We start from the raw sequence: 22675 nt of genomic DNA, 5'->3' as shown, positions 1-22675 counted from the left end.
GCTCCCCATGTAGCCTGTTGCTGAGTGCCTCAAGCTTCTCCAGCATGAAGATAGTGACTCTTGTAGAAATTCATTTCCACATCAGTAGTGGTAAACACCTCTGTTAAGTCTCATCATCTAGTGCCAGGCAAAGCACTTGAAGTGCCCATAACCAAAGCAGATTATTAGGACAGTCTCTGAGAAGCTTTTGGCTACCTAGCACTAACCTAAATAATCTCAAGGCATGGTCAGGAGGCACAACAGCCATGGGCCAGTCACAGAATCACAGAATCCCAGTGTGGTGGGGATTGGAAGTGACCTCTGGAGATAATGTAGTACAAGCCCCCTGATGAAACAGGGTCATCTGCAGCAGGTTGCTCTGGATCACAGTGTCCAGGAAGGTTTGGAAGAGAAGTAGACTCCACAACCTCTCTGGGAATCCTCTTAGAGTCCTCTAGCCATCTCACAGGAAAGAATTTTCTCCTCATTTTGAAGTGGAACTTCCTAGGTTCCAATTTGTTCCCACTGCCTCTTGTCCTATTGCTGGGCAACACAGAAAAGAGTATGGCCCTGGCCTGCTGACTCCTGCTTAGATATTGATGAGCACTGAGAAAATTCTTGCTCAGTCTTCTCTTCTCCAGGCTAAACAGCTCCAGGTCTCTCAGCCTTTCCTCAAAAGAGAGATGCTCCATCCCCTCCTATCTTTGCAGCCTCCACTGGACTCTCTCCAGTAGTTCCTTGTCTCTCTTGAGCTGGGGAGCCCAGAACTGGATCCAGAACTCCAAATGTGGCTTCTCCAGGGCAGAGTAGAGGGAGAAGTGAGTAGAAGGAGAGGAAGATGCTAAGTACAAGCTGGATGCACATCTGAGAAACACCTTGGGCTGAACGGATCCCCTTTGGGAAAGGCATTAGACTTGAAATCTTCTTGGCATTCCCTTTTCCTGTAGTGCTGTCTCTTCACACACTGCTTCCATCGCCTGCATCCCCCTGGGGGGAATTCTGAATCTAAATGAAGGCAGTGGAGAGATCTCCCTGGGTTTCTACAGGCTTTCTGTCAGTGCTGGCTCCGTCACATTGATCTTCACCTCCTCCCTTGGCTCATCAGGAGCATTAATTTGTTATTCCTCTGATTCTCTTCCCTGAGGGGATGCAGAAGAGGGGAAATAAACAGAGCTTGAAATGGGAAAGGCAGCAGCAAGAGCAAGGAATAGATAAACAGCACTGGGCTTACATAGCACTCTCCAGTTGTTTGCTTGCAGCCTACTAGAGGTGCCAGTGATGCTGGTGAGGTGCATGCTGGAAACCTGTGCTGGCAGCAGGGATGATATCCAAGTTATCTGGAGATGGACTCAGTCACTGTGCCATCAGGAGAAGACACAGACCTTGGGGGAAATACCATATTTGCTCTTGTAACTTCTCAGTACCCAGAGCAACTATTTTAGTTCAAAGACCTTTGCACAGGGTGAATCCTTCTTGCTTTCAGGTCAAAGTATGAGGTGAGGGAATAAAATGGGGAAGACATAAGTTTATACAGGGTAAATAAGAGCTCCAAATGGAAGCACATTTGAGGGTTTGGTTTTGAGACAGTAGAAGACAGGGAAATGATAAAAAAGTGCAGTCACAATTGACTTTTTCACAGAATGCCAGAATGCTCAAGGTTGGAAGGGGTCTCTGGAGATCATCCAGTCCAACCCTCCAGAGGAAGAAGGGTCATTCACAGCAGGTCACCCAGGATCACATGTAGATGGGTTTGGAATCTCTCCAGAGAAGGAGATTCTAAAGCCTCTCCAGATAACCTCTCCCAGGGCTCTGGCACATTCACAGGAAAGAAGATTTTCCTCATGATGAAATGGAACCTCCTGGGGTCCAGTTTGTGCCCATTGTCCCTTGTTCTGTTGCTGGGCACCAATGGAAAGAGTCTGGCACCATCCTCTTTGACTCCTGCTATTTAGATATTGCTGAGCACTGAGAAGATCCCCTCTGGGGCTGCTCTCCTCCAGGCTAAACAGCCCCAGGTCTCTCAGCCTTTCCTCATCACAGAGATGCTCCAGTCCCCTCAGCACCTTTGTAGTCTCTGCTGGACTCTCTCCAGTAGTTCTTTGTCTCACTTGAACTGGGCAGCCCAAAAGTGAACCCACCTCAGTTCCACCTCAGCAGGAGGACAAAATTCTTTTCTGTGAGGGTGCCAGAGCCCTGGAAATGGCTGCTCAGAGAGTTTCTGGAGCCTCCTTGTCTGGACATATTCCAAACCTGCTTCTGGAGTCTCCTTTTCTGGAGAGATTCCAAACCTGCCTGGACATTGTGATCCTGGGCAACTTGCTGTTGATCACCCTGCTTTAGCAGTGGGATTGGAGTAGATGATCTCCAGAGGTACCTTCTAACTACTATCATGCTGTGACTGAAGCCAAGAAAAAGACTAATTTTGTTTAACTTTATTTTGATCATATGAACGAGAATCTTCTGGCTCCTTTGGAAAAGGTTTTTGTTTCCATCAGTTAGGGATCCCAGCCCAAGACAAAAAGAAGAAGAACAAGAGAAAGTTTTGGGGTTGCCAGGTCAGCATTTCAAAAGGTTTCATCATGGCTGGGGAGAACTCACACCACACCTTCTCCTGGCCATCCTCATCAGCCCTTCCCTGTGCCTGTGCCAAGAGCATCACAAATGCAAGCACACCCCAGGGTGTCCTTGCTCCAGCCTGAAGAACACCATAGCTCCTCCATCTTGCACAGAAGATGGATGGTTTGCACCAGGGCAGCAGGACCAGAGTGCAGATAGCTAGACTGGGCTCAGGAGAAGACAGAGGAGTGGGGAGGGAGGGGACATTTGTTGTCACAGTGAAGGTGGTGAGACACTGATACAGGATGCCCAGAGAGGTGGTAGATGCCCCATTCCTGGAAACATTCCCGGTCAGGTTGGACATGGCTCTGAGCAACATGCTCCAGTTGAAGATGTCCCTGCAGGGGGGTAGGAATAAGTGACCTTTAGTGGTCGCTTTCCACCCAAAATATTCTATGATTTGATGATGCTATGGCAGCAGAAGGAGCTTTGGCAAGGCATGGCCCTTTCTGTCCCCTGAATGTCACAGCCTAAAGGATCATGGACCAAGCCAGTCTATAGACCTGGAGACACAGAGTCCTTGAATCATTGAATGTTTTGGGTGGGAAGGAGCCTTTAAATGCCATCTAGTCCAACCACCTACAGTCAGCAGGGGCATCTTCAATTAGAGCAGGTTGCTCAGAGCCCTATCCAACCTCACCTGGAATGATTCCAAGGATGGGGCATCTAACACCTCTCTGGGCAACCTGGACCAGGGTCTCACCTCTGTCAGTGGAAACAATTTCTTTCTTCTCTCTACTCTGAATCTCCCCTTTTTTGTTGAAAACCATCACCCCTAGTCCTGTCACAACAGACCCTACTGAAAAGTCTGTCACCATATTTGTTATAAGCCTCTTTAAATGCTGAAAGGCTGCAATAAGGTCTCCCCAGAACCTTCTCTTCTCCCAGATGAACAACCCCAACTCTCTCAGCCTGTCTTCACATCACAGGAGTTCCAGACCTCACATCAATTTTGTGGCTTCCTCAGGCCCTGCTCTAACAGGTCCCTGTCTCTCCTGTGCTAAGGACCACAGAGCTGGTCACTGCAGATGGGGTCTCACCAGAATGGAGTAGAGGGGAAAAATCACTTTCCTTGAGTGGCTGGAGAGACCAGCAATCAGCCAGAATGGGGTGAAGGCAGGACTTGCCAAGGGAAAAGCAGCTGGTAATTCATCTTAACTCCTTCCAGGCAGTCTGGCAGAGGACGCAGCACCAACCCAACACAGCTTATTCCAGCCTCAGCATCTTTGCTCTTTAAGCAAATTAATCCCAAGCAAAATGGAGAAGGGGAGGAAGCAGGTCAAGGTGAAGGAGAACAGTTGTCTTCTGCCCTGGTGTAGCACTCAGCCAGCCACACAGTCCCAGAAAACTAGTCTGGGTCATGCATGGACCCTACCTGTGCAGCTGGGAATGACGTGGGTGACAGAGGGAGAAGCAGCCCAGTGCAGGGTCGTTGCAGGTCTTCAGACATGCATGGAGTGGTTTGCTGTGCTGAAGTTCTTCCCGTGCTGAAGCAAATCATTCTGGTGTTTTAAATGCTGGGAGAGGTCTTTATCTTCATCTCACAATGGGTTTTTTGCCTCTCTCTCTCTGCAAATGCCTTAGCCTTGGAGACAATCCAGAAGAAGATCAGCACACTAGGTAAATACCCACACCTGCTCAGTGCTGAGACACTTGCTCTCCAAAAAGTTCTTCCTTTAATTGAGGTCTGACTGTTAAAACTTGGAGGCCCAGATCTGTGAAGCCCAGACTTATGTGAGGGGGAACCTGCTCGTTCTACACAGCATCCATCTGAAGAAGCAAGCCAGGACACAGAGGGTAGCATCTTTCCATCTTCCCCTGGCATGGCTTTGGCTCAGGATATGTCTGGGATGGTTTATGACAAACCAGGGTGGTCCTGGTAGCCTGAATGCAGTGTGTGGAGAGAGGGGACTTCACTTGTGGGGCACAAGCTGGGTCATGGCCAGAGAATGAGCCTTGGTTGGTCCATTTGCTCACCAATATAGAGGTATCCTTAGACCCCTTCTGTCGCCAGTGAAGAGAGATTGGCCCTTCCAGAGGTGGTTCATGAGAGCGAGGACCCTCCCTGGACTGTCAAAGTTTGGGTGGGATGAGGCTGTGCACATCATGGCTCCTGACCACCTTGAAACTGAGATCCCAGAGAGCATCACCTGATAGCTGTTGACCTTGAAATATTGATGGGCAGGACGGAGCTCTGCAGCCGAAAGCAATCTGGTCGTGGTGAATTATTGATGGTGCCTTTTCTCGTGTGTGCCCAGTGGGCCCAGGACAAGTCTGATTGAGCTCAACTCTCCCTTTGCCACTGATTATCCCCAGGGGTCACCTGCTCCAAAGCTGAGGTCATTGCCAGTGCTGGGGTTGAATTAGGTGGTGAAAACGCTCATGGCAGGAGTCTGGGAGAGGCAAGAACCTCTGCTTCTGCAAGGCCATGACGTGTGTGGGTCAGTGGTGCAGACATGTTGCCTTGGCTCATTGCTGCTCATGGGTGATTTCCAGAGCTGCTGTGTTTATAGAGAGGTAGGAATTAGTGGAGGAGGTGTTATGAGGTGTGTAGCAGAACCGCCCTTCATGGCCCTAGGAAGCTAAGCAAGGTTCTTGCTATGATCTTAGTCTTCCTAGGTTGTTCCTACAGTCAAAGGAAAGAGAAATCTCTCAAGGGAGCTCTGACTCAGACTTTGGATATGGGTCCCCATCCTTGACTGTAGTGGAAGATTGATGCAGGCAGTGCATAACCTTCATGTCCAAGCAGTGAGGAGGGTCTGAAATTGCTAACTCAAGTGTGGCATTTGGGGACATATCTTAGGGATGTCACACAGCAAATCAGTGCCTCCATCAGCATAACCAGGGAATTCTGGGATCCTTCCTCCTGAGCCAAAAAAAGTGAAATGATCTTCCCAAGACTATCAGCCCCTCTCAAGTTTCTCCACATCCTTTCCACAACCCCTCCAAGGCAACATTAAAGAATCCTGAAAATCCTAAAAAGCAGGAAAAGGATATGGAAAAGATGTTCAAAGTGACAGGTTGGGGGGTGTTGTGAGTCCCAAAGCAGACCCTTCAGCAGCCTGAGGTGTGTCCTGGAAGCTGTTATCACTTGTCACCAAGACTGACCCCAAACTGTCCCAGTGTAGATCTTCCAGATGTAGCAGGAGCAACGAATGCTGACAGCTCTCGTGCCCTGTGCCAGAAGTGTCACCAACCAGGTTTTCCCTGGGGTCAGTGAGGGCAGAGCACCCAAACTTGGATGCACAGAGTGGAAATTACCACCCATGAGCTGAATTGGAGCACTCTGGAGTGGTGTGACACACCGCTACCCCTCCTTGGGTGTCCCTGCACTCATCAAGGTCAATGCTTCCCTTGCTGCTGGAGGGATGGTACAAGAAGCCTGACACTGGTTTGTTTTTTCTCTCTCTCTTTCTCTTTGGTGCCTCGCTCAGGATTAAGTTTAATGATGGATACAAGTCAGTAGCAAGGTATCAAAATGTCATGACTGGTGGGATCTTGGGTTTTGGGGGTGGGTTGCTCTCATCCCAGCTCATCACAGTCACCCCACATCTGATGAATAGGGTGTGAAGAGTAGGTTTTGTGGTCCAGCCCTGGGTGAAGCCAGTGCTTCATGCATCAGCATCACAACACTTCTCTGCAGGTGCAGGGCAGCACTGGAGCTGAAGCCTGCAAGGGAGGAAGAGATGTATGGTAGCACACCACCCCAGGAGCTTTTTGACCCATCTGCACCTGCAAACCTCCTTCATGTCACATTGTAAAGGAGAAGCAGGTCTTCTGGTCCCTCTGCAGTGATACCACATCTGATCTGGAGGAAGGTGTCTCTGCCCATGACAAAGGGTTAGAACTTAATGATATTTAAGGTTCCTTCCAACCCAAACAATTCCATGATTCTGTGGCAGTATGATGATGATCACCCCATCTGTAGGACTCCCAAAGGTGCCATCAATAAGACAACATCTGCAGATTTAAATTTATCAGGCATGGGTTTAACCCAGGACGAAGATCCCAGCCCCAACCCATCCCTTTAAGTCTGTTCTTCATTGCTGCTGCTCAGTATTTGAGGGGAGGTGGAGAAGATGCAGAAGCTGCCTGCAGGAAGGTGCTTGCCTGTCCCTGGCAGGCAGGACCTGGGTGGTTGCAAAGCCCTGTGGAGCAATGTTTCCTCAATACCTCACCACACAGTGTTGGTCAAGGATGGGGGAGACCTTCCCCTCTGTCATGAATTACCCTGAATGAACCTTCTCAACATCAGCCCAAGAGGATCCTCCCAGTCTGGGGTGGTAGCCCTTAGCCCCTTCCTCTGTCCTGGCTGGCTCCCATGGGATGTGGGAGGGTATGCTTGCTTGGGTGGGGGTGCTTCTTCCACACACTCATCCTCCTGGCTGTATCTCTTCCAAACAGTGAAGACCCTGAAGATGACAGGTACTGGGCATGGTACCCCTGCTTCCCTCAGGCCCTTTGGGCATGCTGTGTGCATGGATGTGACATGTGTGTCAGCCTACCAATCTCTGCATGGCATTTGGACTCAGGGAAAGGCCCTAACTTCTTCCTGCCCTCTTCTCAGTGTGGGGCAGAGCTTTCTTGTATCTCCCCCATCCCTTCATTCCCAGAGAGCAGGTTTCTTCATATTCAGTCTATGTCCAGCTGGGACATTCTACTCATTTCTTCTACTCAGGGGCCTTCCAAAGGAACTTTAAGGACAATATTTGTGTGTCTTCCTAGCAATCCACCCATCCATCCCCTCCACCTATCCATTCATCCCAGTGCAGTTATCATCATCTACCAATCTGTCTATCTTTCCATCAGTCCATCTCAGTACAATGCTACGTATCCATCCATCTCATTGCATTCCTTCCTGCCCCTCACTGAAATTCTCTCCATCCATCCATCCATCCATCCAACCAACCAACCAGCCAATCATCCACTCATCCACTCATCCATCCACTCATCCACTCATCCATCCACCCACCCATCCATCCATCCACCCACCCACCCATCCATCCATCCATCCATCCATCCATCCATCCATCCATCCATCCATCCATCCTTCCATCCATCCATAGACAACAGCAGCCAGCCCAGTGCCATATGATCCATCTGTTTCTCTGTCAGCTGCCCCATCTTGTCCATGCACTGTCTCCTCCCTCCTCATTCCAGCACCACCACTATTGTCACTGTCTCTGTACCTCATTCATTGGAAGCCAGTGGGTTTGGAAGTCTTGCAGCAAGATCTCCCTCTGGCATGCTTGTGAGTTGGCTTTGGGTTATTGTTTGGTGCATGTTGTGAGGGGAAAAGGTGGGCAGAAGGTCATTGTCACTGTGGCAGGATGAATCACCTCTGAATGATCTGGTCTTTGTGATTACAGAGCTAAGGGGAAAGAGAAAAGACACCTCATGTTGCCATTCAGGTACCCAATTCTCCCCAACCCTGCTTCTGCCCAGGCTCACATTCCCCCTCCAGCCTCTAGCCCTTCACAACCCCCCAGAAGAGCTGAAGAGCCTGACCACAAGCTCATCTGTGCTAGTCAGAGTGCTAAGATCAAAAGGTTTGAAGGCATAAAATGAGAATCCTCTAGTAGAGGTTGGAGTGGTTTGAACTAGATGATCTTCAAGGTCTATTCCAACCCAAAGTATTCTGTGATTGTGTGTTGCTGCTAATGGGACATCTGTACCCTTGTTAGGCACCCAGAGCCCAAACCATGTCTGCAGTCAGAGAGGCAACTGATGCAGTAAGGGTTGGTGTGGAAGGGGCAACAGGTAAAGGAAGTGAGGGAGAATGAGTAATCTGGTGTTAGGTGCTCCACCAGGCCCTTGGAGAAAGATCTCTAAGCCTCTCACTTAGTGTTGTCTGCTCATTCACCCAGGCTCTGAGTGCCTAGGACCAGCAGCACCATGCTTTGGAGAACAGAGAGATGCAGGAGGAGGGAAACACTCAGAGCAAGGGCTCACAGCACCCTAGTGAGATGAACAGGGGAAGGAAAGGACCTGGGGTGTTGTTTGACAGCCAGCTGAAGATGAGCCAGCAGTGAGCCCAGGTGGCCATGAAGGCCAACAGTATCCTGGCTTGGATCAGCAATAGTCTGTCCAGCAGGACTAAGGCAGGGATTGTCCTACTGTACTGAGCACTGGTGAGGCCCCACCTCAAATCCTGGGTTCAGTTTTGGGCCCCTCTCTCCAAAAAGGACATTGAAGTGCTGGTGTGTGTCCCTAGAAGAACAGCAAGGTTGGTAAAGGGTCTAGAGCACGAGCCTAGGAGTGCCTGGAGAAAAGGAGGCTGAGTGAAGACCTTCCACCTCTCTACAACTCTCTGAAAGGAGATTGGAGTCAGTTGAAGACTGGGTCTCTTCTCCCAAGGAACAAGAAATGGGACAAGAGAAAATGACCTCAAATGGTCCCAAGCAAGTTTAGGTTGGACATGAGGAACAATTTCTTCCCTGAAAGGGTTGTCAAGGCCTGGAAGATGCTGCCTGGGGCAGTATCATTGTCACCATCCTTGGAAGGATTGAAAAGCTGTGTAGATGTGGTGCTGAGGGACATGGTTTAGTGGTGACCTGGCAGTGCTGGGGTAATGGTTGGACTCAATGATCTTAAAGGTCTCTTCCAACCAAAACATTTCTATGATGCAGGCTCAGCACTGCCCTGGCCCAACTCACCCAAGGATGTTGCTCCCCATCCTGTTTCCCCAGCTGTCTTGCTGGGACCAGTGAGTAACTCAGATGTGGATGCTCATCCCTACAGCAATGCAAAGGTCTTCTGTGTTCAGACCAGCCAAACCAGCCACGCTCAGGATCAGATGGCAACAGGCTAGGGCTTTGCAGGGAGCTCAGACCACATCCATGGGCTGCAGGAAAAAGCATGGAGTGATTTAAATCCTCTCCCTGCACTGAGCAGGAACACCAGGGCAGCTTTTACAATGCAGATGGCCCAGCTTAGCTGCTGGAATTGGTGATTGCTTGCTCCTGTGACCAGCTCAGCTGGCAAGGGAAAAATTTCTGCTGGTTTGCTGTCAAAGGAAGCATTGGTGCAGGGAGAGAGCAAGCTGCTTGTTTCAGAAGCAGCTTCTGGTTGAGTTTCCTTGGCTATTTTCCAGCCCAGACTGTCATCCCTGTCCATGCTGGGCTGAATGAGAGGACCCTGCTCTTCCCAAACTCTCACCCTGCCCTCTGTCTTGTGCTGGAGTTGGGCTTCATCTCTCTAAAACCCATCCAGCAACACATCAAACAAAAGTGGACTTAACAGCAGCCAAAAAGAGAGCTGGGAACAGGCATTTTAAGAGGGCTTGTTGTGACAGGACAAAGGGTGATGGATTTAAACTAAAAAAGTGGAGATTCTGACTAGACAGAAAGAAGAAATATTTTACAGTGAGGGTAGTGAGACACTTGCCCAGGTTTCCCGGAGGGGTGGTAGAATTGCCACCCCTGGAATCATTCCAGATCAGGTTGAACAGGGGTCTGAGCAACCTGCTCTAGTTGAAGATGTCCCTGCTGACTGCAGGGTGGTTGGACTGGATGACCTAGAAAGGTCCCTTCCAACCTGAACCAGTCTGTAATTTGATGATTTGATGAGAATGTTTTTTTTTCTGAGTGTTTTTCCAGCAGCCCAAGGACCTAGAAGGCCATGCTCTGAAGCCACCCTCCTGCTCCAAGCCCCCAGCAGAGCCATGGCCATGGGGTGAAATGGAGTAATGAGCTCTAATTAAAACCCAGCCCTCCTGATCACTTTCTAGAACTGGTTAATTGCCTGTTCCTCTCCACTTTGGTTTGAGTACTGACTCTTAAACATTTCAATCTCCCCAATGGAAGTGTTTAGAATAATCATTATTTTGCTTTCTTACATCCAGTTGTGATTTATTTACATTCTTTTACTTTTCTGCTTGAGCTCTGTGAAAAGAAGTTAAAGGCATAGCCTCAAAGCCATCACACTTATCCATAAATGGGGGAGATTAGCCAGGGAAGAAAGAGTGACCAGGTGAGGAAAACAGGGAGGTAGGACCCAAATAAAGGAGAGTGAGAAACATGAGAGAAGGAAATGAGGTTTGAAAAGCCAGGGAGCAGAGGTCTGCAAAATGAAACAGGGAAATGAGGAGTTGGTGTTTCCTGTGAGGTGTCAGGGCAGGAGGAGAGCTCCACCTGCTTTACTCATCCTATATATCACCTCCATCTCCTTGAGCAGGGAGTTGTGCTTCTCCTAAGCCCTTCCAGCCTACAAGGGGGGTATGCAAAGATGTCATCCACTAATGTAAACCACAGAGGTGGACAGGATAGGGGCACTTGGGGTCAGCCCTTCTGAGTGAAGGTTGCCCATGACCAAAGCCCAGGGAAGGAGAGCTTGGAGATCTTGTAAGGAGCAGGGCAGCTACAAGGGAAGAGCTGCCTCTTGTGATGTCATGGTTTGACCTGAAGCACTTGAAGTGCACTGAAACTTGTTTGCTTTTTGTTCCCTTGATGCATGGCCACTGGCTCCAGCAAAGGCAAAGAGAAGACGAAGGAGCACAAGTAGGTTTGCTCTCCCTGCCCCTTTTCCTTCTTGCTTCCACCTTTCTTAATTCATGGTATGTTTGACCTCATACAGGATGTGCTCTTTCTTTCTCTAAAGTTGTGCCTGTCAGCCCTGGAGAAGCTTGGGTCTCTTGGATGTGTGGCCTGAGGCCTCAGATCCTGCAGGGAATATTTATCTACAGCAAAACCCGACTGTAAAAGGCTTGCAGTGATCCTGGGCAGCTCTGGAAGGGAACTGTGAGGTCCTGATAAGCCTGGCTCCCATCAGCCAGGCTGGGGGGACAGTTTTGCAGCTTGGCCATGGACAGCCTGGCCAGGGCTGAGTGAGGGTGAAAGTCTAGGTGCAGGCCATCAGCGTGGGACAGGGCAAATGGGACTTAGCAGCAGCTTTACAGCTCCTGGCCCACAGGTCTGGCTGCTGCATCATCCATGTAGACAAGTTTCTTCAGCTCCTGATTTTCATTGATCCTCAGCTGCTTGCATTGAGGTGATGGGCACAATCTTGAGCATAGGACGTTCCATCTAAACATGAGGAGGAACTTACTTACTTACTTTGAGGGTAGTAGAGCACTGGACCAGGCTGCCCAAATTGGTGGTAGAGTCTTCTTCTCTGGAGTCGTTCCAAACCCACCTGGGCATCATCCTGTGCAACCTGCTTTAGCTGAGCCTGCTCTGGCAGAAGGGTTGGACTAGATGATCTCCAGAGGTCCCTTCCAACTCATCATTCTGTGATTCATTGATACCATACCACTCTCTATCTGAGCTCTCTCCCAGAAGCAGCATCTTCCAGCTCTCCAGCTTAGTAGATCTGCTGAAATTTAATCTTGAGTCTCCTGTGAGCACAGTCTGATCTCCTGCTGACCAGGGGATGATCCCTGGAGGAACTGTGTGTCTGCTGGATTTCCTGCAGGTGCTGGAAGGAAACACAGTGGTGGAGATTGGACTTAGAGCAGAGTAGGGAGACTTTAGAGAGGGATCTGGGCAAATTGGATCATGACTAATGGGATGAGGTTAAACAAGGCCAAGAATCAGCTGCTGCACTTGGCTCACAACACCATGAATGTTACTGGCTGGGGGAAGAGTAATTGGAAAGTGCTCATTGAAAGGTATTTGTCAACAGCTGGCTGAAGGTAAGCCAGCATGTGTCCAGGTGGCCAAGAAGGCCAAAAGCATCCTGCCTTGGATCAGCAATAGTATGACCAGCAGCACTAGGGAAGGGATTGTCCCCCTTTACTGGGCACTGGTGAGTCCCCACCTCAAAGCCTGGTTTCAATTTTGGCCCACTCACCCCAAAAAAAGGCATTGAGGAGCTGGAGTATGTGCATAGAAGGGCAAGGAAGCTGGTGAAGAGTCCAGAGCACAAGTCTTGTGAGGAGCAGCTGAGGCAGCTGGTGATGTTTAGCCTGGAAGGAGGCTGAGGGGAGACCTTCTCATTCTACAACTCCCTGAAAAGAGGTTGGAGTGAGAAGGAGTTGGCCTCCTCTCCCAAGGAACATACAATAGGACAAGGGGAAACAGTCTCAAGTTGCACCAGAGGAGATTTAGGTTGGACATGAGGAACAGTTTCTCCCCCAAAAGGGTTGTCAAGCTCTGGAACAGACTGCCCAGGGCAGCAAGGAAGTCCCTATCCCCCTGGATGATTTAAAAGCCATGTGGTGCTGAGGGCCATGGTGTAGTACTGGGCTTGGTGGTGTTAGTTTCATAATTAGACTCATCTTAAAGGTCTTTTCCAACCTAAACAATTTTATGAATCTAAATCCCAATCAGTGAGGTCTTTCTGGCTCATTATCTGTTGCCTGCAGCTTAAGGACCAGTTTATGTCAGCACGTCCTTGACAAATGCTTCTAATGAATGGTGTGAAGTGAGGAGGCAGAGATGAGGTGGGGAAAGGAGAGAAACACCTCTAAACAGTCAGTAAGGGGAGAGTAGACTCATGAAAAGATGGGAAGAGATCTCCCTTCATTGAGCAGCCCTGTCCTTGCTGGCTCCCCTCCCCAGTTTGGCTGTGCAGGGGACAGGGGAGAGGCAGACTGGGTCAGAGTGGGTTCTTACTGAACTCTGGATCAAGATGACCCTGTTGGAGTCTGTCCCTGATAGTGGTGGGAGAGTCACAGAATCAAAATGAATCACAGTATGGTAGGGTTTAGAAGGGACTTCTGGAGATCACCTACTCTAAGGCCTCTGATAAAGCAGGGACACCCGCAGCAGGATGCCCAGGATCACAATGTCCAGGTAGGTTTGAAATCTCTCCAGAGAAGGAAGCTCCACAACCTCTCTGGGCAGCCTGGTCCAGTGCTCTGGCACCCTCAGATGCAAGATTTTTTTCCTCCTATTTAAGTGGAACCTCCTGGGTTCCATTTGTGCCCATTGCCTCTCAGCCTGTCACTGAGCACCACTGAAAAGATTCTGGCCCCATCCTCTTGGCCCTTGTCCTTGATCAACACTGAGAAGATTCCCCTCTCAATCTGCTCTTCTCCAGGCTAAACAGCCCCAGGTCTCTCAGCCTTTCCTCCTCCTCAGAGAGATGCTCCAGGCCCCTTGGCATCTTTGTAGCCTCTTCTGGACTCTCTCCTGTAGTTCCCTGCCTCTTTTGAACCAGGGAGATCAGAACTGGCCTCAGGACTCCAGATGGCCTCCCTAAGGCTGAGTAGAGGGAGAAGTGACTTGCTTGACCTGCTGGCCACACTCCTCTTAATGGACCCCAGGAGACCATTTGCCTTCTTGGCCACAGAACTGGAAGTCTTGTTACCACAGGCAGCACCCATCTGACAGACAATGCCTGCAAAGCAATAAACCATCAAAACCTGCTCCCAACTCCCCAGTAAAAAGCAGTGATTAAAATACCATCTCTAGCCATGAATAATGAACCACTAACTTGCAACTGTGCCTTTAACTAGAAGCTGGCCAGGAGAGAGACAGCTTCCAGCTCTCTGATCGTGCCTCAAAATCTGTCCTTTCCTTGTTACTCTCTTGTAGTGAAACCTTAAGGGATGAAGCCACCTCCTCGTTGGAGGCATGGAGGATGTGTGCTTCACCATGGTAATTCATCTGCTCAATCCCATATTAGACACCAGAACATCCAAGGAGAGAGTGCAGCAGGCAGCTGAGTGGAGTCTGGTGTCTCATACAGGTTGCATGGAGGCTTGTCCCAGTTTGGGAGCAGAGTCAAGCAGAGTCCTCCACTCTCAGACTTGCAGTGCCCCAGTCTTGACCTTGCTGCCAAACTGGGTTCCAATAGGCCTTGACCTTGCTGTCAAAGTGGGTTGCAATAGGCCAGCAGCTTGCTGGTTTGGAAGGGAGCAGTGAAGCAGGTGGCAGGGGACTGTGATCTCTCCTGCACTCTGTTCTTTAGGAAACCAGGCTAAGCCCAGGCTTTGGCCAAGGGGGGGCTCTGGGTGCCACCATGATGCCTGTGCTGGCATCTCAGGTTCTCAGATCCTGATGCAATATTCATGTGTGGATGGTGTCAGCTCTCCACCAGCCCTGGCTGTCCATCTGCACCCTTCTGATGCCCTGCAGGAGCAGCCCAGGGATTGACACAAGCCTTGTTTAATGCTGCAAAGACCCTGCTCTGCCTGGAGAGGAGGCTTGGCTGGGAGCTCCATCCCTGCTCAGTCCCCACCTGCGCGTGGGGCACAGCTCTGCCCTTGGCCCCAGGATGGATGCTCCACCCTAGATGTGCCACTGGCTGCTCTCCTGTCTCAGCTGAGCTCTTCCAGCATCTCCTCCTGGGGGAAGCCAGGTCCTGGGCAGCCGACAGGTGAAGGTAGTACCACTGAGGGATGGAAAGGGGAGGGGGTGGTGTGTGTCAGTGCTCACTTGGCTTGGAAAAGATGGCACATGGGACTTGATTAGGGGCTGGGGAACACTGAGCATCTCCAAAGCATCGGGGATGGTTCCTTCCTTATCCTTCATTTGCTTTAAAACAAGACTGAATGAGGCACTTAGTGCCATGGTTTAGTTGATTAGCTGATATTGGGTGATAGGTTGGACTTGATCTCAAAGGTCTTTTCCAACCTGGTTAATTCTGTGATTCTTCCATTCTTCTCAGCACATACCAAGTATGATGCCAAAATCTACTTTTAAATTTATATTTCTTTTCTTGAGCACCACCAATCTATTGTCTCCTAGATACTTGTCTCCCAGCAAGGGCAGTGCCAGATGGTAACAGGCTGTGAAGTGCAGCAAGGAGATGTGGTTGGGGGGCAGGTGTAGCTGGTCTCTGAACCAGCTACAGCTGAAGCTCAACTCGTGGGTGGGCTCAGATTCTTTTCAGTGGTGCCCAACGACAGGACAAGGAGCAATGGGCACCAACTGAAACCCAGGAGGTTTCATCTAAACATGAATGAAAAATTCTATCCTGTAAGGATGACAGAGCCCTGGAAGAGACTGCCCAGAGAAGCTGGGGAGTCTGCTTCTCTGGAGAGATTCCAAACCTGCCTGGATGTGATCCTTAGCAACCTGCTCTGAGTGACCCTGCTTTATCATGGGGGTTGGACTAGATGATCTGCACAGATCCCTTCCAACTCCCAGCATGTTAGGGTTCTGGAATGTGCTAAAGGCTATTTCTCATACCTGGGGGCTCTAAAACTGCCTTTGGGGACACACAAGAGGCTCCTGCAGCCAATGTCCCCAGGCTCAGCTGATAGCAAGTGGTCATCACTCTGGGAGGGGATGGGGATCAATGCCCCTGAAAAGGCTTTGTTATTCTGGGCCCTGGTAGAGAACCAGTACTGCCAGTGTCTTCCCTGGCTCCATCATCAGTTGCTCTTCTGCTTTTCTTCAGTTTTTAAGGAAATAAATATTTAAGGAAGTAATTGTTTATGCTGAGGGTGGTGAGACATTGGCCTGGATTACCCAGAGAGATGGTAGATGCCACATCCCTGGAAACATTCCAGCTCAGGCTGGATGGGTTTCTGACCAACCAGCTTTAGTTGCAGATGCCCCTGCTGACTGCTGATGGGTTGGAACTAGGTGACCTTTAAAGGTCCCTTCTCACCCAAACCATTCTATAACATGATGATTCTGCTTCCCAAAGAAAATAGCCAGGACAGATAGTGTGAGTTTATGGAATGTCACCACCCTGGGGGTGTGATGTCTTAGGGAGGGGCTGTGTGTGTGTGGTAGTTTTAGGCTGGGCACCATTTGGGCACCGTTGTCTGCTGGGTTTCCTACAGCTCTTGGCAGAAAGCTCAGCAGTGGAGAGTGGTCTCAGAGCCAAGTTTCACAGCATGAGCTGTTACTACAGCATTTTCTGTTGAAAATGAGTTTGCAAGATGATTAAAAGTGCCACTTTCCCTGTAGCACCTCAGGGCAGGTGTTCCCTGGCAGGATTTCAGATCTGGAAACCTAGCCCTTAACTTTCCTCCTTCTAGCCACTGAGAAACTGCCCTTGCACTAAGGATGCTGTGAACTAGGCTCAGCTACCAGAGGCTGCTTTGGGGCTTGTCTGTTGCTTTAGTCCAGGTTAAATCTCAGCTCTGTATCTTACACACTGACCTCTGCCCCAGTCGAGGTCTTCCCCCCTTGTTGAATACATCATCATCCTGTTCTCTATATGGAGCATAAATCTTATGGGGAGCAACTGAGGGAGCTGGGGCTGCTTAGCTTGGAAATGAGGAGGCTGAGGGGAGACCTCATTGCTGTTTACAACTACCTGAAAGGACACTGTAGAGAGGCTGGTGCTGGTCTCTCCTCACAGGTAATTAGTGACAGAACAAGAGGGAATGGCCTCAAGCTGCGACTGGGTAGGTTTAGACTGGACATTAGGAAACATTTTTTCATGGAAAGAGTAGTCAGGCCTTGGAATGTGCTGCCCAGGGATGTGGTTGAGTCACCAGCTCTGGATGTGTTTAAAGGTGGTTTGAATTTGGTGCTTGGGGCTATGGTTCAGGGCTGAACTTTGTAGAGGAGGGCTCTGGGTTGGACTTGGTGATCCTGAGGGTCTTTTCCAACCTGAATGTTTCTGTGATTCTGTTTCCTCCTTGTTGGCTCTCTCAGCAGCCTGTAGACTTTGAGTTTTATTTAAGACAATAAACCCGTCAAGCAGGCTGCAGTGTCAGGGCTGGTGCTGGGCACTGGCTCCTCTAGCCTGGCAGCTGGCTTGGAGGTGAGGTCCCAGGGGAAGTGCAGCCAGAAGGTGAGGTTCCCTCTTGCTTTTCAAGCTAGCCCAAGAAAATGATCAAGCATAGGAGGTTTCTACAAAGAGAGACAAGTTCAGCTAATGAGAATTTTCCAATCAAAAAGTTCCCCTTCAGATTTCTCTTCTCCCCCTTTTGGTACAGTTGCAAACTTCAGGACTTCCTCTGCACCTCTTTGGTCTTTAATATTACAGATGTGGTGCTGAGGGACATGGTTTAGTGCTGAGCTGGCAGTGCTGGGTTAATAGTTGGACTTGATCTCAAAGGTCTCTTCCAACCAAAATGATTCTGCAATTCTATGATTAGAACAGAGTTGTTACATGATAGGAGTTCTGCTTCTTGCTTGTTTCTGGTTTAATACTATGAAGGCTTTTTCTTCCTGAGGTTTTCAGCTGAACCTCCAGGCTAAAACTCTGTGTTACACTCAGACTCCATAGCTTCCACCAGGATGACTCAGAACCTCCCACCGTTTTGCAACAGCACCATGGACTTACCTCCAAAGAACAGAAAACCATCTCCTGAAAACATTTACAATACTTTTGTCTTCTTTAACAACCTCTGCCCCGTTGCTAGACCTACAGTTTGCAGTGCACAAATCCTCAGTTCAGGAGGGACAGGGATCTACTGGAGTGAGTCCAACAGAGGGCTACCAGGATGATTAAAGGACTGGAGCACTGCCCTATGAGGAGAGGCTGAGCCCTGGGGCTGTTCAGTCTGGAGAGGAGAAGACTGAGAGGGGATTTAGTCAATGTTTATAAATATCTGAGGGCTGGGGGTCAAGAGGCAGGGGACAGGCTCTGCTCACTTACACCCTGAGATAGGACAAGGGGCAATGGATATAAACTACAGCACAGGAGGTTCCACCTCAATGTGAGGAGGAACTTCTTCACTGTGAGGGTCACAGAGCACTGGAACAGGCTCCCCAGAAAGGTTGTGGAGTCTCCTTCTCTGGAGGCTTTCAGGACCCATCTGGATGTGTTCCTGTGAAACCTGTGCTGGATTCTATGATCCTGCTCTGGCAGGGGGGTTGGACTGGATGATCTCTGGAGGTCCCTGCCAACCCCTAACATTGTGATCCTGTGAATCCTGCCCTGTACTGGATCCCATAGATCTGCTGTACCTGTATGTAACCCACATCAAGTGAGGCCAGATTCCAGACTGTCATTGCACCTGGGGCAGTGTGGGCTGATTTCTGAGCTGGAGCAGTGTCCTTTGCTCCACGTTTGGAGCTAGAAGTTAGAAAGCAACTGACAATCAATCAAAACTGAAATCAATCAATCAACTGAAATCAAATCAAAATATTTCATAACATCATGTAATCATTTTGATTGGAAAATACCTTCAAGTTCATCAAGGCCAATCATTAACCCTGCACTGCCAGGTCACCACTAAACCCTCAGCATCATTTCTGCAATAGCTTTTCAACCCCTTCAGGGATAGTGGCTCCACCACTGCTCTGGGCAGCCTTTTCCAGGGCTTGGCAATCCTTTCAAGAAAGAAATTGTTCATAATGTCCAACCTAATGTCACAGCTTGAGGCTATTTTCCCTTGTTCTACCACCAATCAGTCAGTCCAGCCCGAAGTGCCCTGACTGAATGTGACCCCAGCCTTGGCTGCAGACAGAGAGTTACGACAGACCTGGTACTGGTATTCCTATGAGGAACAGCTGAGGGAAATTGGGTTATTCAGCCTGGAGAAAAGGTTCAAGGGACACCTTCTCACTCTCTACACGTGCCTGAAAGAAGGTTGAAGAGAAGTGGGAGGTAGTCTCTTCTCCTGAGGAACAGACAATAGAACAGGAGGAAATGGCCTCAGGAGAGGTTTTGGTAAGACACGAGGAATCATTTTTTCATGGAAAGGGTTGTCAAGGCCTGGAACAGACTGCCCAGGGTGGAGTGGCCATCCCTGGAAGGATTGAAAAGCTGTGTAGATACTATGTAATGGTTAATAGTTGGACATGATGATCTTAAAGGTATTTTCCAACCAAAACTGTTCTATGATTCTATATTGTTTACCACAGTGGAAGTGCAAAAATTGCTTTGCTGCAGTGGGATGCTGTGAAACCTTAGGAAACCTTTGCTGTGGATCTAGCTTGTGAGTTTTTCACCACCAAGTGCTGAGGGAAGTGGTTGGATGTTTTAATTTTCAGCAAAGAGTTTTAGGTAACTGGGGAGCAATTGCACAACTGGGTCAGGAGAGGTGAGAAGACTGCAGAGTGTAGGGCTCCAGATTCCTCAGAGGTATTCCCTGAGGAAAAAACAAGACCCAAGACTCAAAAACATTTAGCTGCAATTTTGACTCTGCTGTGTTTGCAGCAGCCCTTACTTTGTTTTTCAGCTGTTCTTTCCTCTCTCACTTTGGAGCTGTGAAGTCTTCTCCTGTTCCCAGCCCCAAGTCCTAGGCACTGGAAACACAATAACTGATTTCCACCCCACCCCACCCCTTTTTCTCTTCTTCCAGAGTTGGAAAAGGAGTTTTTTCAGCCATGAAGCTCGGCAAGGCTCGCTCATCTAAGGATGACCATAGGAAACAAGGTACATTGCTCGTTGGAGGAGGTTGTTCCCTGCTCCAGTGATGCTTTTTTGGCTGTCCTCCACATCCCAGAAAAGCATCTGAGAGACCCTGTCAAATCACCAAATGGTTTTGGTGGGGAGGGACCTTTCAAACTCATCTAGTCCAATCCCCCTGCAGTCAGCAAGGGACATCAACTACAACAGGTTTCTCAGAGCCACATCCAGCCTCACCTGGCACGTTTCCAGGGATGAGACTTCTACCATCTCTCTAGGCAACCTGGGCTGACCACTCTCAGCATTATCAATTTCTTCTTTCTACCCAGTATAAATTTCCCTCATTTAGTTTAAAGCCATCACCCCTTGCTTTGTCACAACACAGCCATTCATTAACTACAGCATTGGACAAGGAGCACTGGGTGCTCAGAAGAACCAGAGAAAGAGCCTCCATGGGGTAACGGCTGAGCAACCCCAACTCTCTCAGCCTGGCCTCACAGCAGAGGGGTTCCAGCCCTCTGATCCTTTCTGTGGCCTCCTCTGGCCCTGCTCTAAGAGGTCCATGTCTCTCCTGTGCTGAGGACCCCAGAGTTGGACACAGCATTGCAGGTGGGGTCTCACCAGACCGGAGGAGAGGGACAGAATCCCCTCCCTTGAGCTGCTGGCCACACTGATTTGGATGCAGCCCAGGAGAGAGTTGCCTTCTGGGTTGCAAGCACACATTACTGGGTCATGTCCCACTTTTCACCTACTAGCACCCCCAGCTCCTTCTCCACAGGGCTCTTCTCCATCTCTTCATCCCCCAGCCTGGATTGATACTAGGGCTTGCCCCAACCCAGGTGCGAGCCCTTCCACTTGGCTTTGCTGAACCTCGGAAGGTTTACATGATCCCCTACTCCAGCTTGTCCAAGTCCATCTGGATGGATCCCATCCCTCAGGCATGTCTACCACACCACTCAGCTTGGTGGCATCTGCAAAGTCACTGAGGTTACTTGACCCCACTGACTACGTCATTGCTGAAGGTGTTAAACAGCATTAATTCCCCAGGTACCTCTGCCTTTCACACATCTCACCAGGGTTTTGCTCTCTTTACACCATCCTTCTCTCTCAGCTTCTTGGTTGTGATTCTTACCCTTAGTCTGGACAGCTGGTGATGGGACAAGGTGCTTATGTTGCACCCCCTGGCCTTTGGCCAAGCCAGCATCTCTCCTGTGCCATGGTCTGCTTTCCTCCCATATAGATTGGTCCTGCTGGTCCTCCTCAGCTCACTCAGACTCACTGAATCCCTGAAATTCAAGGTGGGAGGATGTGAGTCTGTCCACCCACCTGCATGTGTCAGGATAAAACCTGATTAGGTCCTTCCCATCTGGAGTGGCTCTGACTCAATCCCAAATACTCTCAGTTGAGCTGAGGATGCCCTTTTTCCACCCAACCTGCAGCAATGTGTCTTTCCCCACCTTTATGGCAGCTTAACACCCAGCTTGGATGTCCCTTGCTTTGGAGACATCAATATCTAAGGGACAGGGGTCAAGCTGGGGCCAGACTCTTTTCAGTGGTGCCCAGTGACAGGACAAGAAGCAGTGGCCACAAACTGGAACCCAGGAGGTTCCATCTGAAGATGACAAACATCTTTCTTATGAAGGTGACAAAGCACTGGAGCAGGCTGACAGAGCACTGGAGCAGGCTGCCCAGAGAGGCTGTAGAGTCTCCTTCTCTGCAGGGATTCCAGACCTGTCTGGACATGATCCTGGGCAACCTGCTCTGGGTGACTTTGCTTTAGTGAGGGTTTGGAATAGATGAACTCCAAAGGTCCCTTCCAACCCCCCCTATGCTGGGATTCTGTGCTGAGATCTGGGGTCTTGACTCTCCCTGCAGCAACTTTTCTTCTTGGGAAATGCCCCTTTTTTTCTGGTTTTCTCCTTGCAAGGAGAGACTGAGGGAGCTGGGGCTTTTTAGCGTGAAGAAGAGGAGACTGAGGAGTGACCTCATTCATGTTTATAAATATGTGAAGGGTGAGTGCCAAGAGGATGGAGCCAGGCTCTGCTCAGTGATGCCCAATGACAGGACAAGAGGCAATGGGTGAAGTTCCATGGAAACATGAGGGAAAAATTTTTCAATCTGAGGGTGATGGAACACAGGAACAGGCTGCCCAGGGGGGTTGTGGAGTCTCTCTCTCTGGAGATATTCAGAACCTCCCTGGATGTGTTCCTGTGTGATCTGGTATAGGTGATCCTGCTCTGGCAGGGAGGTTGGATTGGATGATCTTTTGAGGTCCCTTCCAGCCACTAACATTCTGTGATTCTGTGATTTTCCAGATCTCTCTATCCCAAAGCCAGATGGTTGATTGTCTTTGCAACTGCTCTTTGGAACTCAGAGCTGCCACACTTGCTCAAATGTTCTTTCAGCTCTTGAATTCTGGGGTATTTGCCAATTTCTGCTCTCTTCTTGCATTTGCAAACTCATATGCAGGCATCCTGCCCAGGTGGGATAATGTGTCACATAACAGAGACCTCTTCTTCTGGTTCTTTGTTAGACCATGTTGTCTGTGACTTGGTGACCATTGTTCTTTACTATCAGCTGAGGTGGAGAGGACATATTGGTTACCTTTCTCTCTTTGCCTTTAATTATTCACTGAGTGGAAAAAAAAAAGAGACATTCTTTTGTCTCCTCTATGCAGATGAACCTGCTGTTTTGGAGACAGAAGATCTGGACAGAAAAGCCATGAGATATGGAGGTGGACTGGAGCCAGACACCATCTCCTTGGCCTCTGTCACTGCTGTCACCACCAATGTCTCAAATAAGAGGTGAGGATCAGATTTGAGCTTGTGCAAGCCAAGAGGTGAAGGTGTACTGGCAGCTACCCCACAACCAGTTTCCCCAAGATGGGGTGTGTTGGAAATGACTTTGCCCCCTGGACCTGGTGGGATTTTGG

The 22675-nt window shown here is 49.5% G+C and overlaps 1 protein-coding gene across 1 annotated transcript in view; it reads left to right on the top strand.

The window, feature by feature from the left end:
- The window catches only part of OTOF (otoferlin), a 106132-nt gene that overhangs the window by 42131 nt on the left and 41326 nt on the right, over positions 1-22675 (top strand). Inside the window, exons 6-7 of the mRNA XM_054383689.1 lie at positions 19697-19770; positions 22421-22547. Coding sequence (XP_054239664.1) covers positions 19697-19770; positions 22421-22547 — 201 coding nt within the window. The remainder of the gene's footprint in view (positions 1-19696; positions 19771-22420; positions 22548-22675) is intronic.

This window comes from Indicator indicator, chromosome 9, assembly GCF_027791375.1.
Source record: "Indicator indicator isolate 239-I01 chromosome 9, UM_Iind_1.1, whole genome shotgun sequence".
NCBI classification, from domain to species: Eukaryota; Metazoa; Chordata; class Aves; order Piciformes; family Indicatoridae; genus Indicator; species Indicator indicator.
Note: the sequence above shows the minus strand (reverse complement) of the source record. Positions and strands in the feature narration are given on the sequence as shown.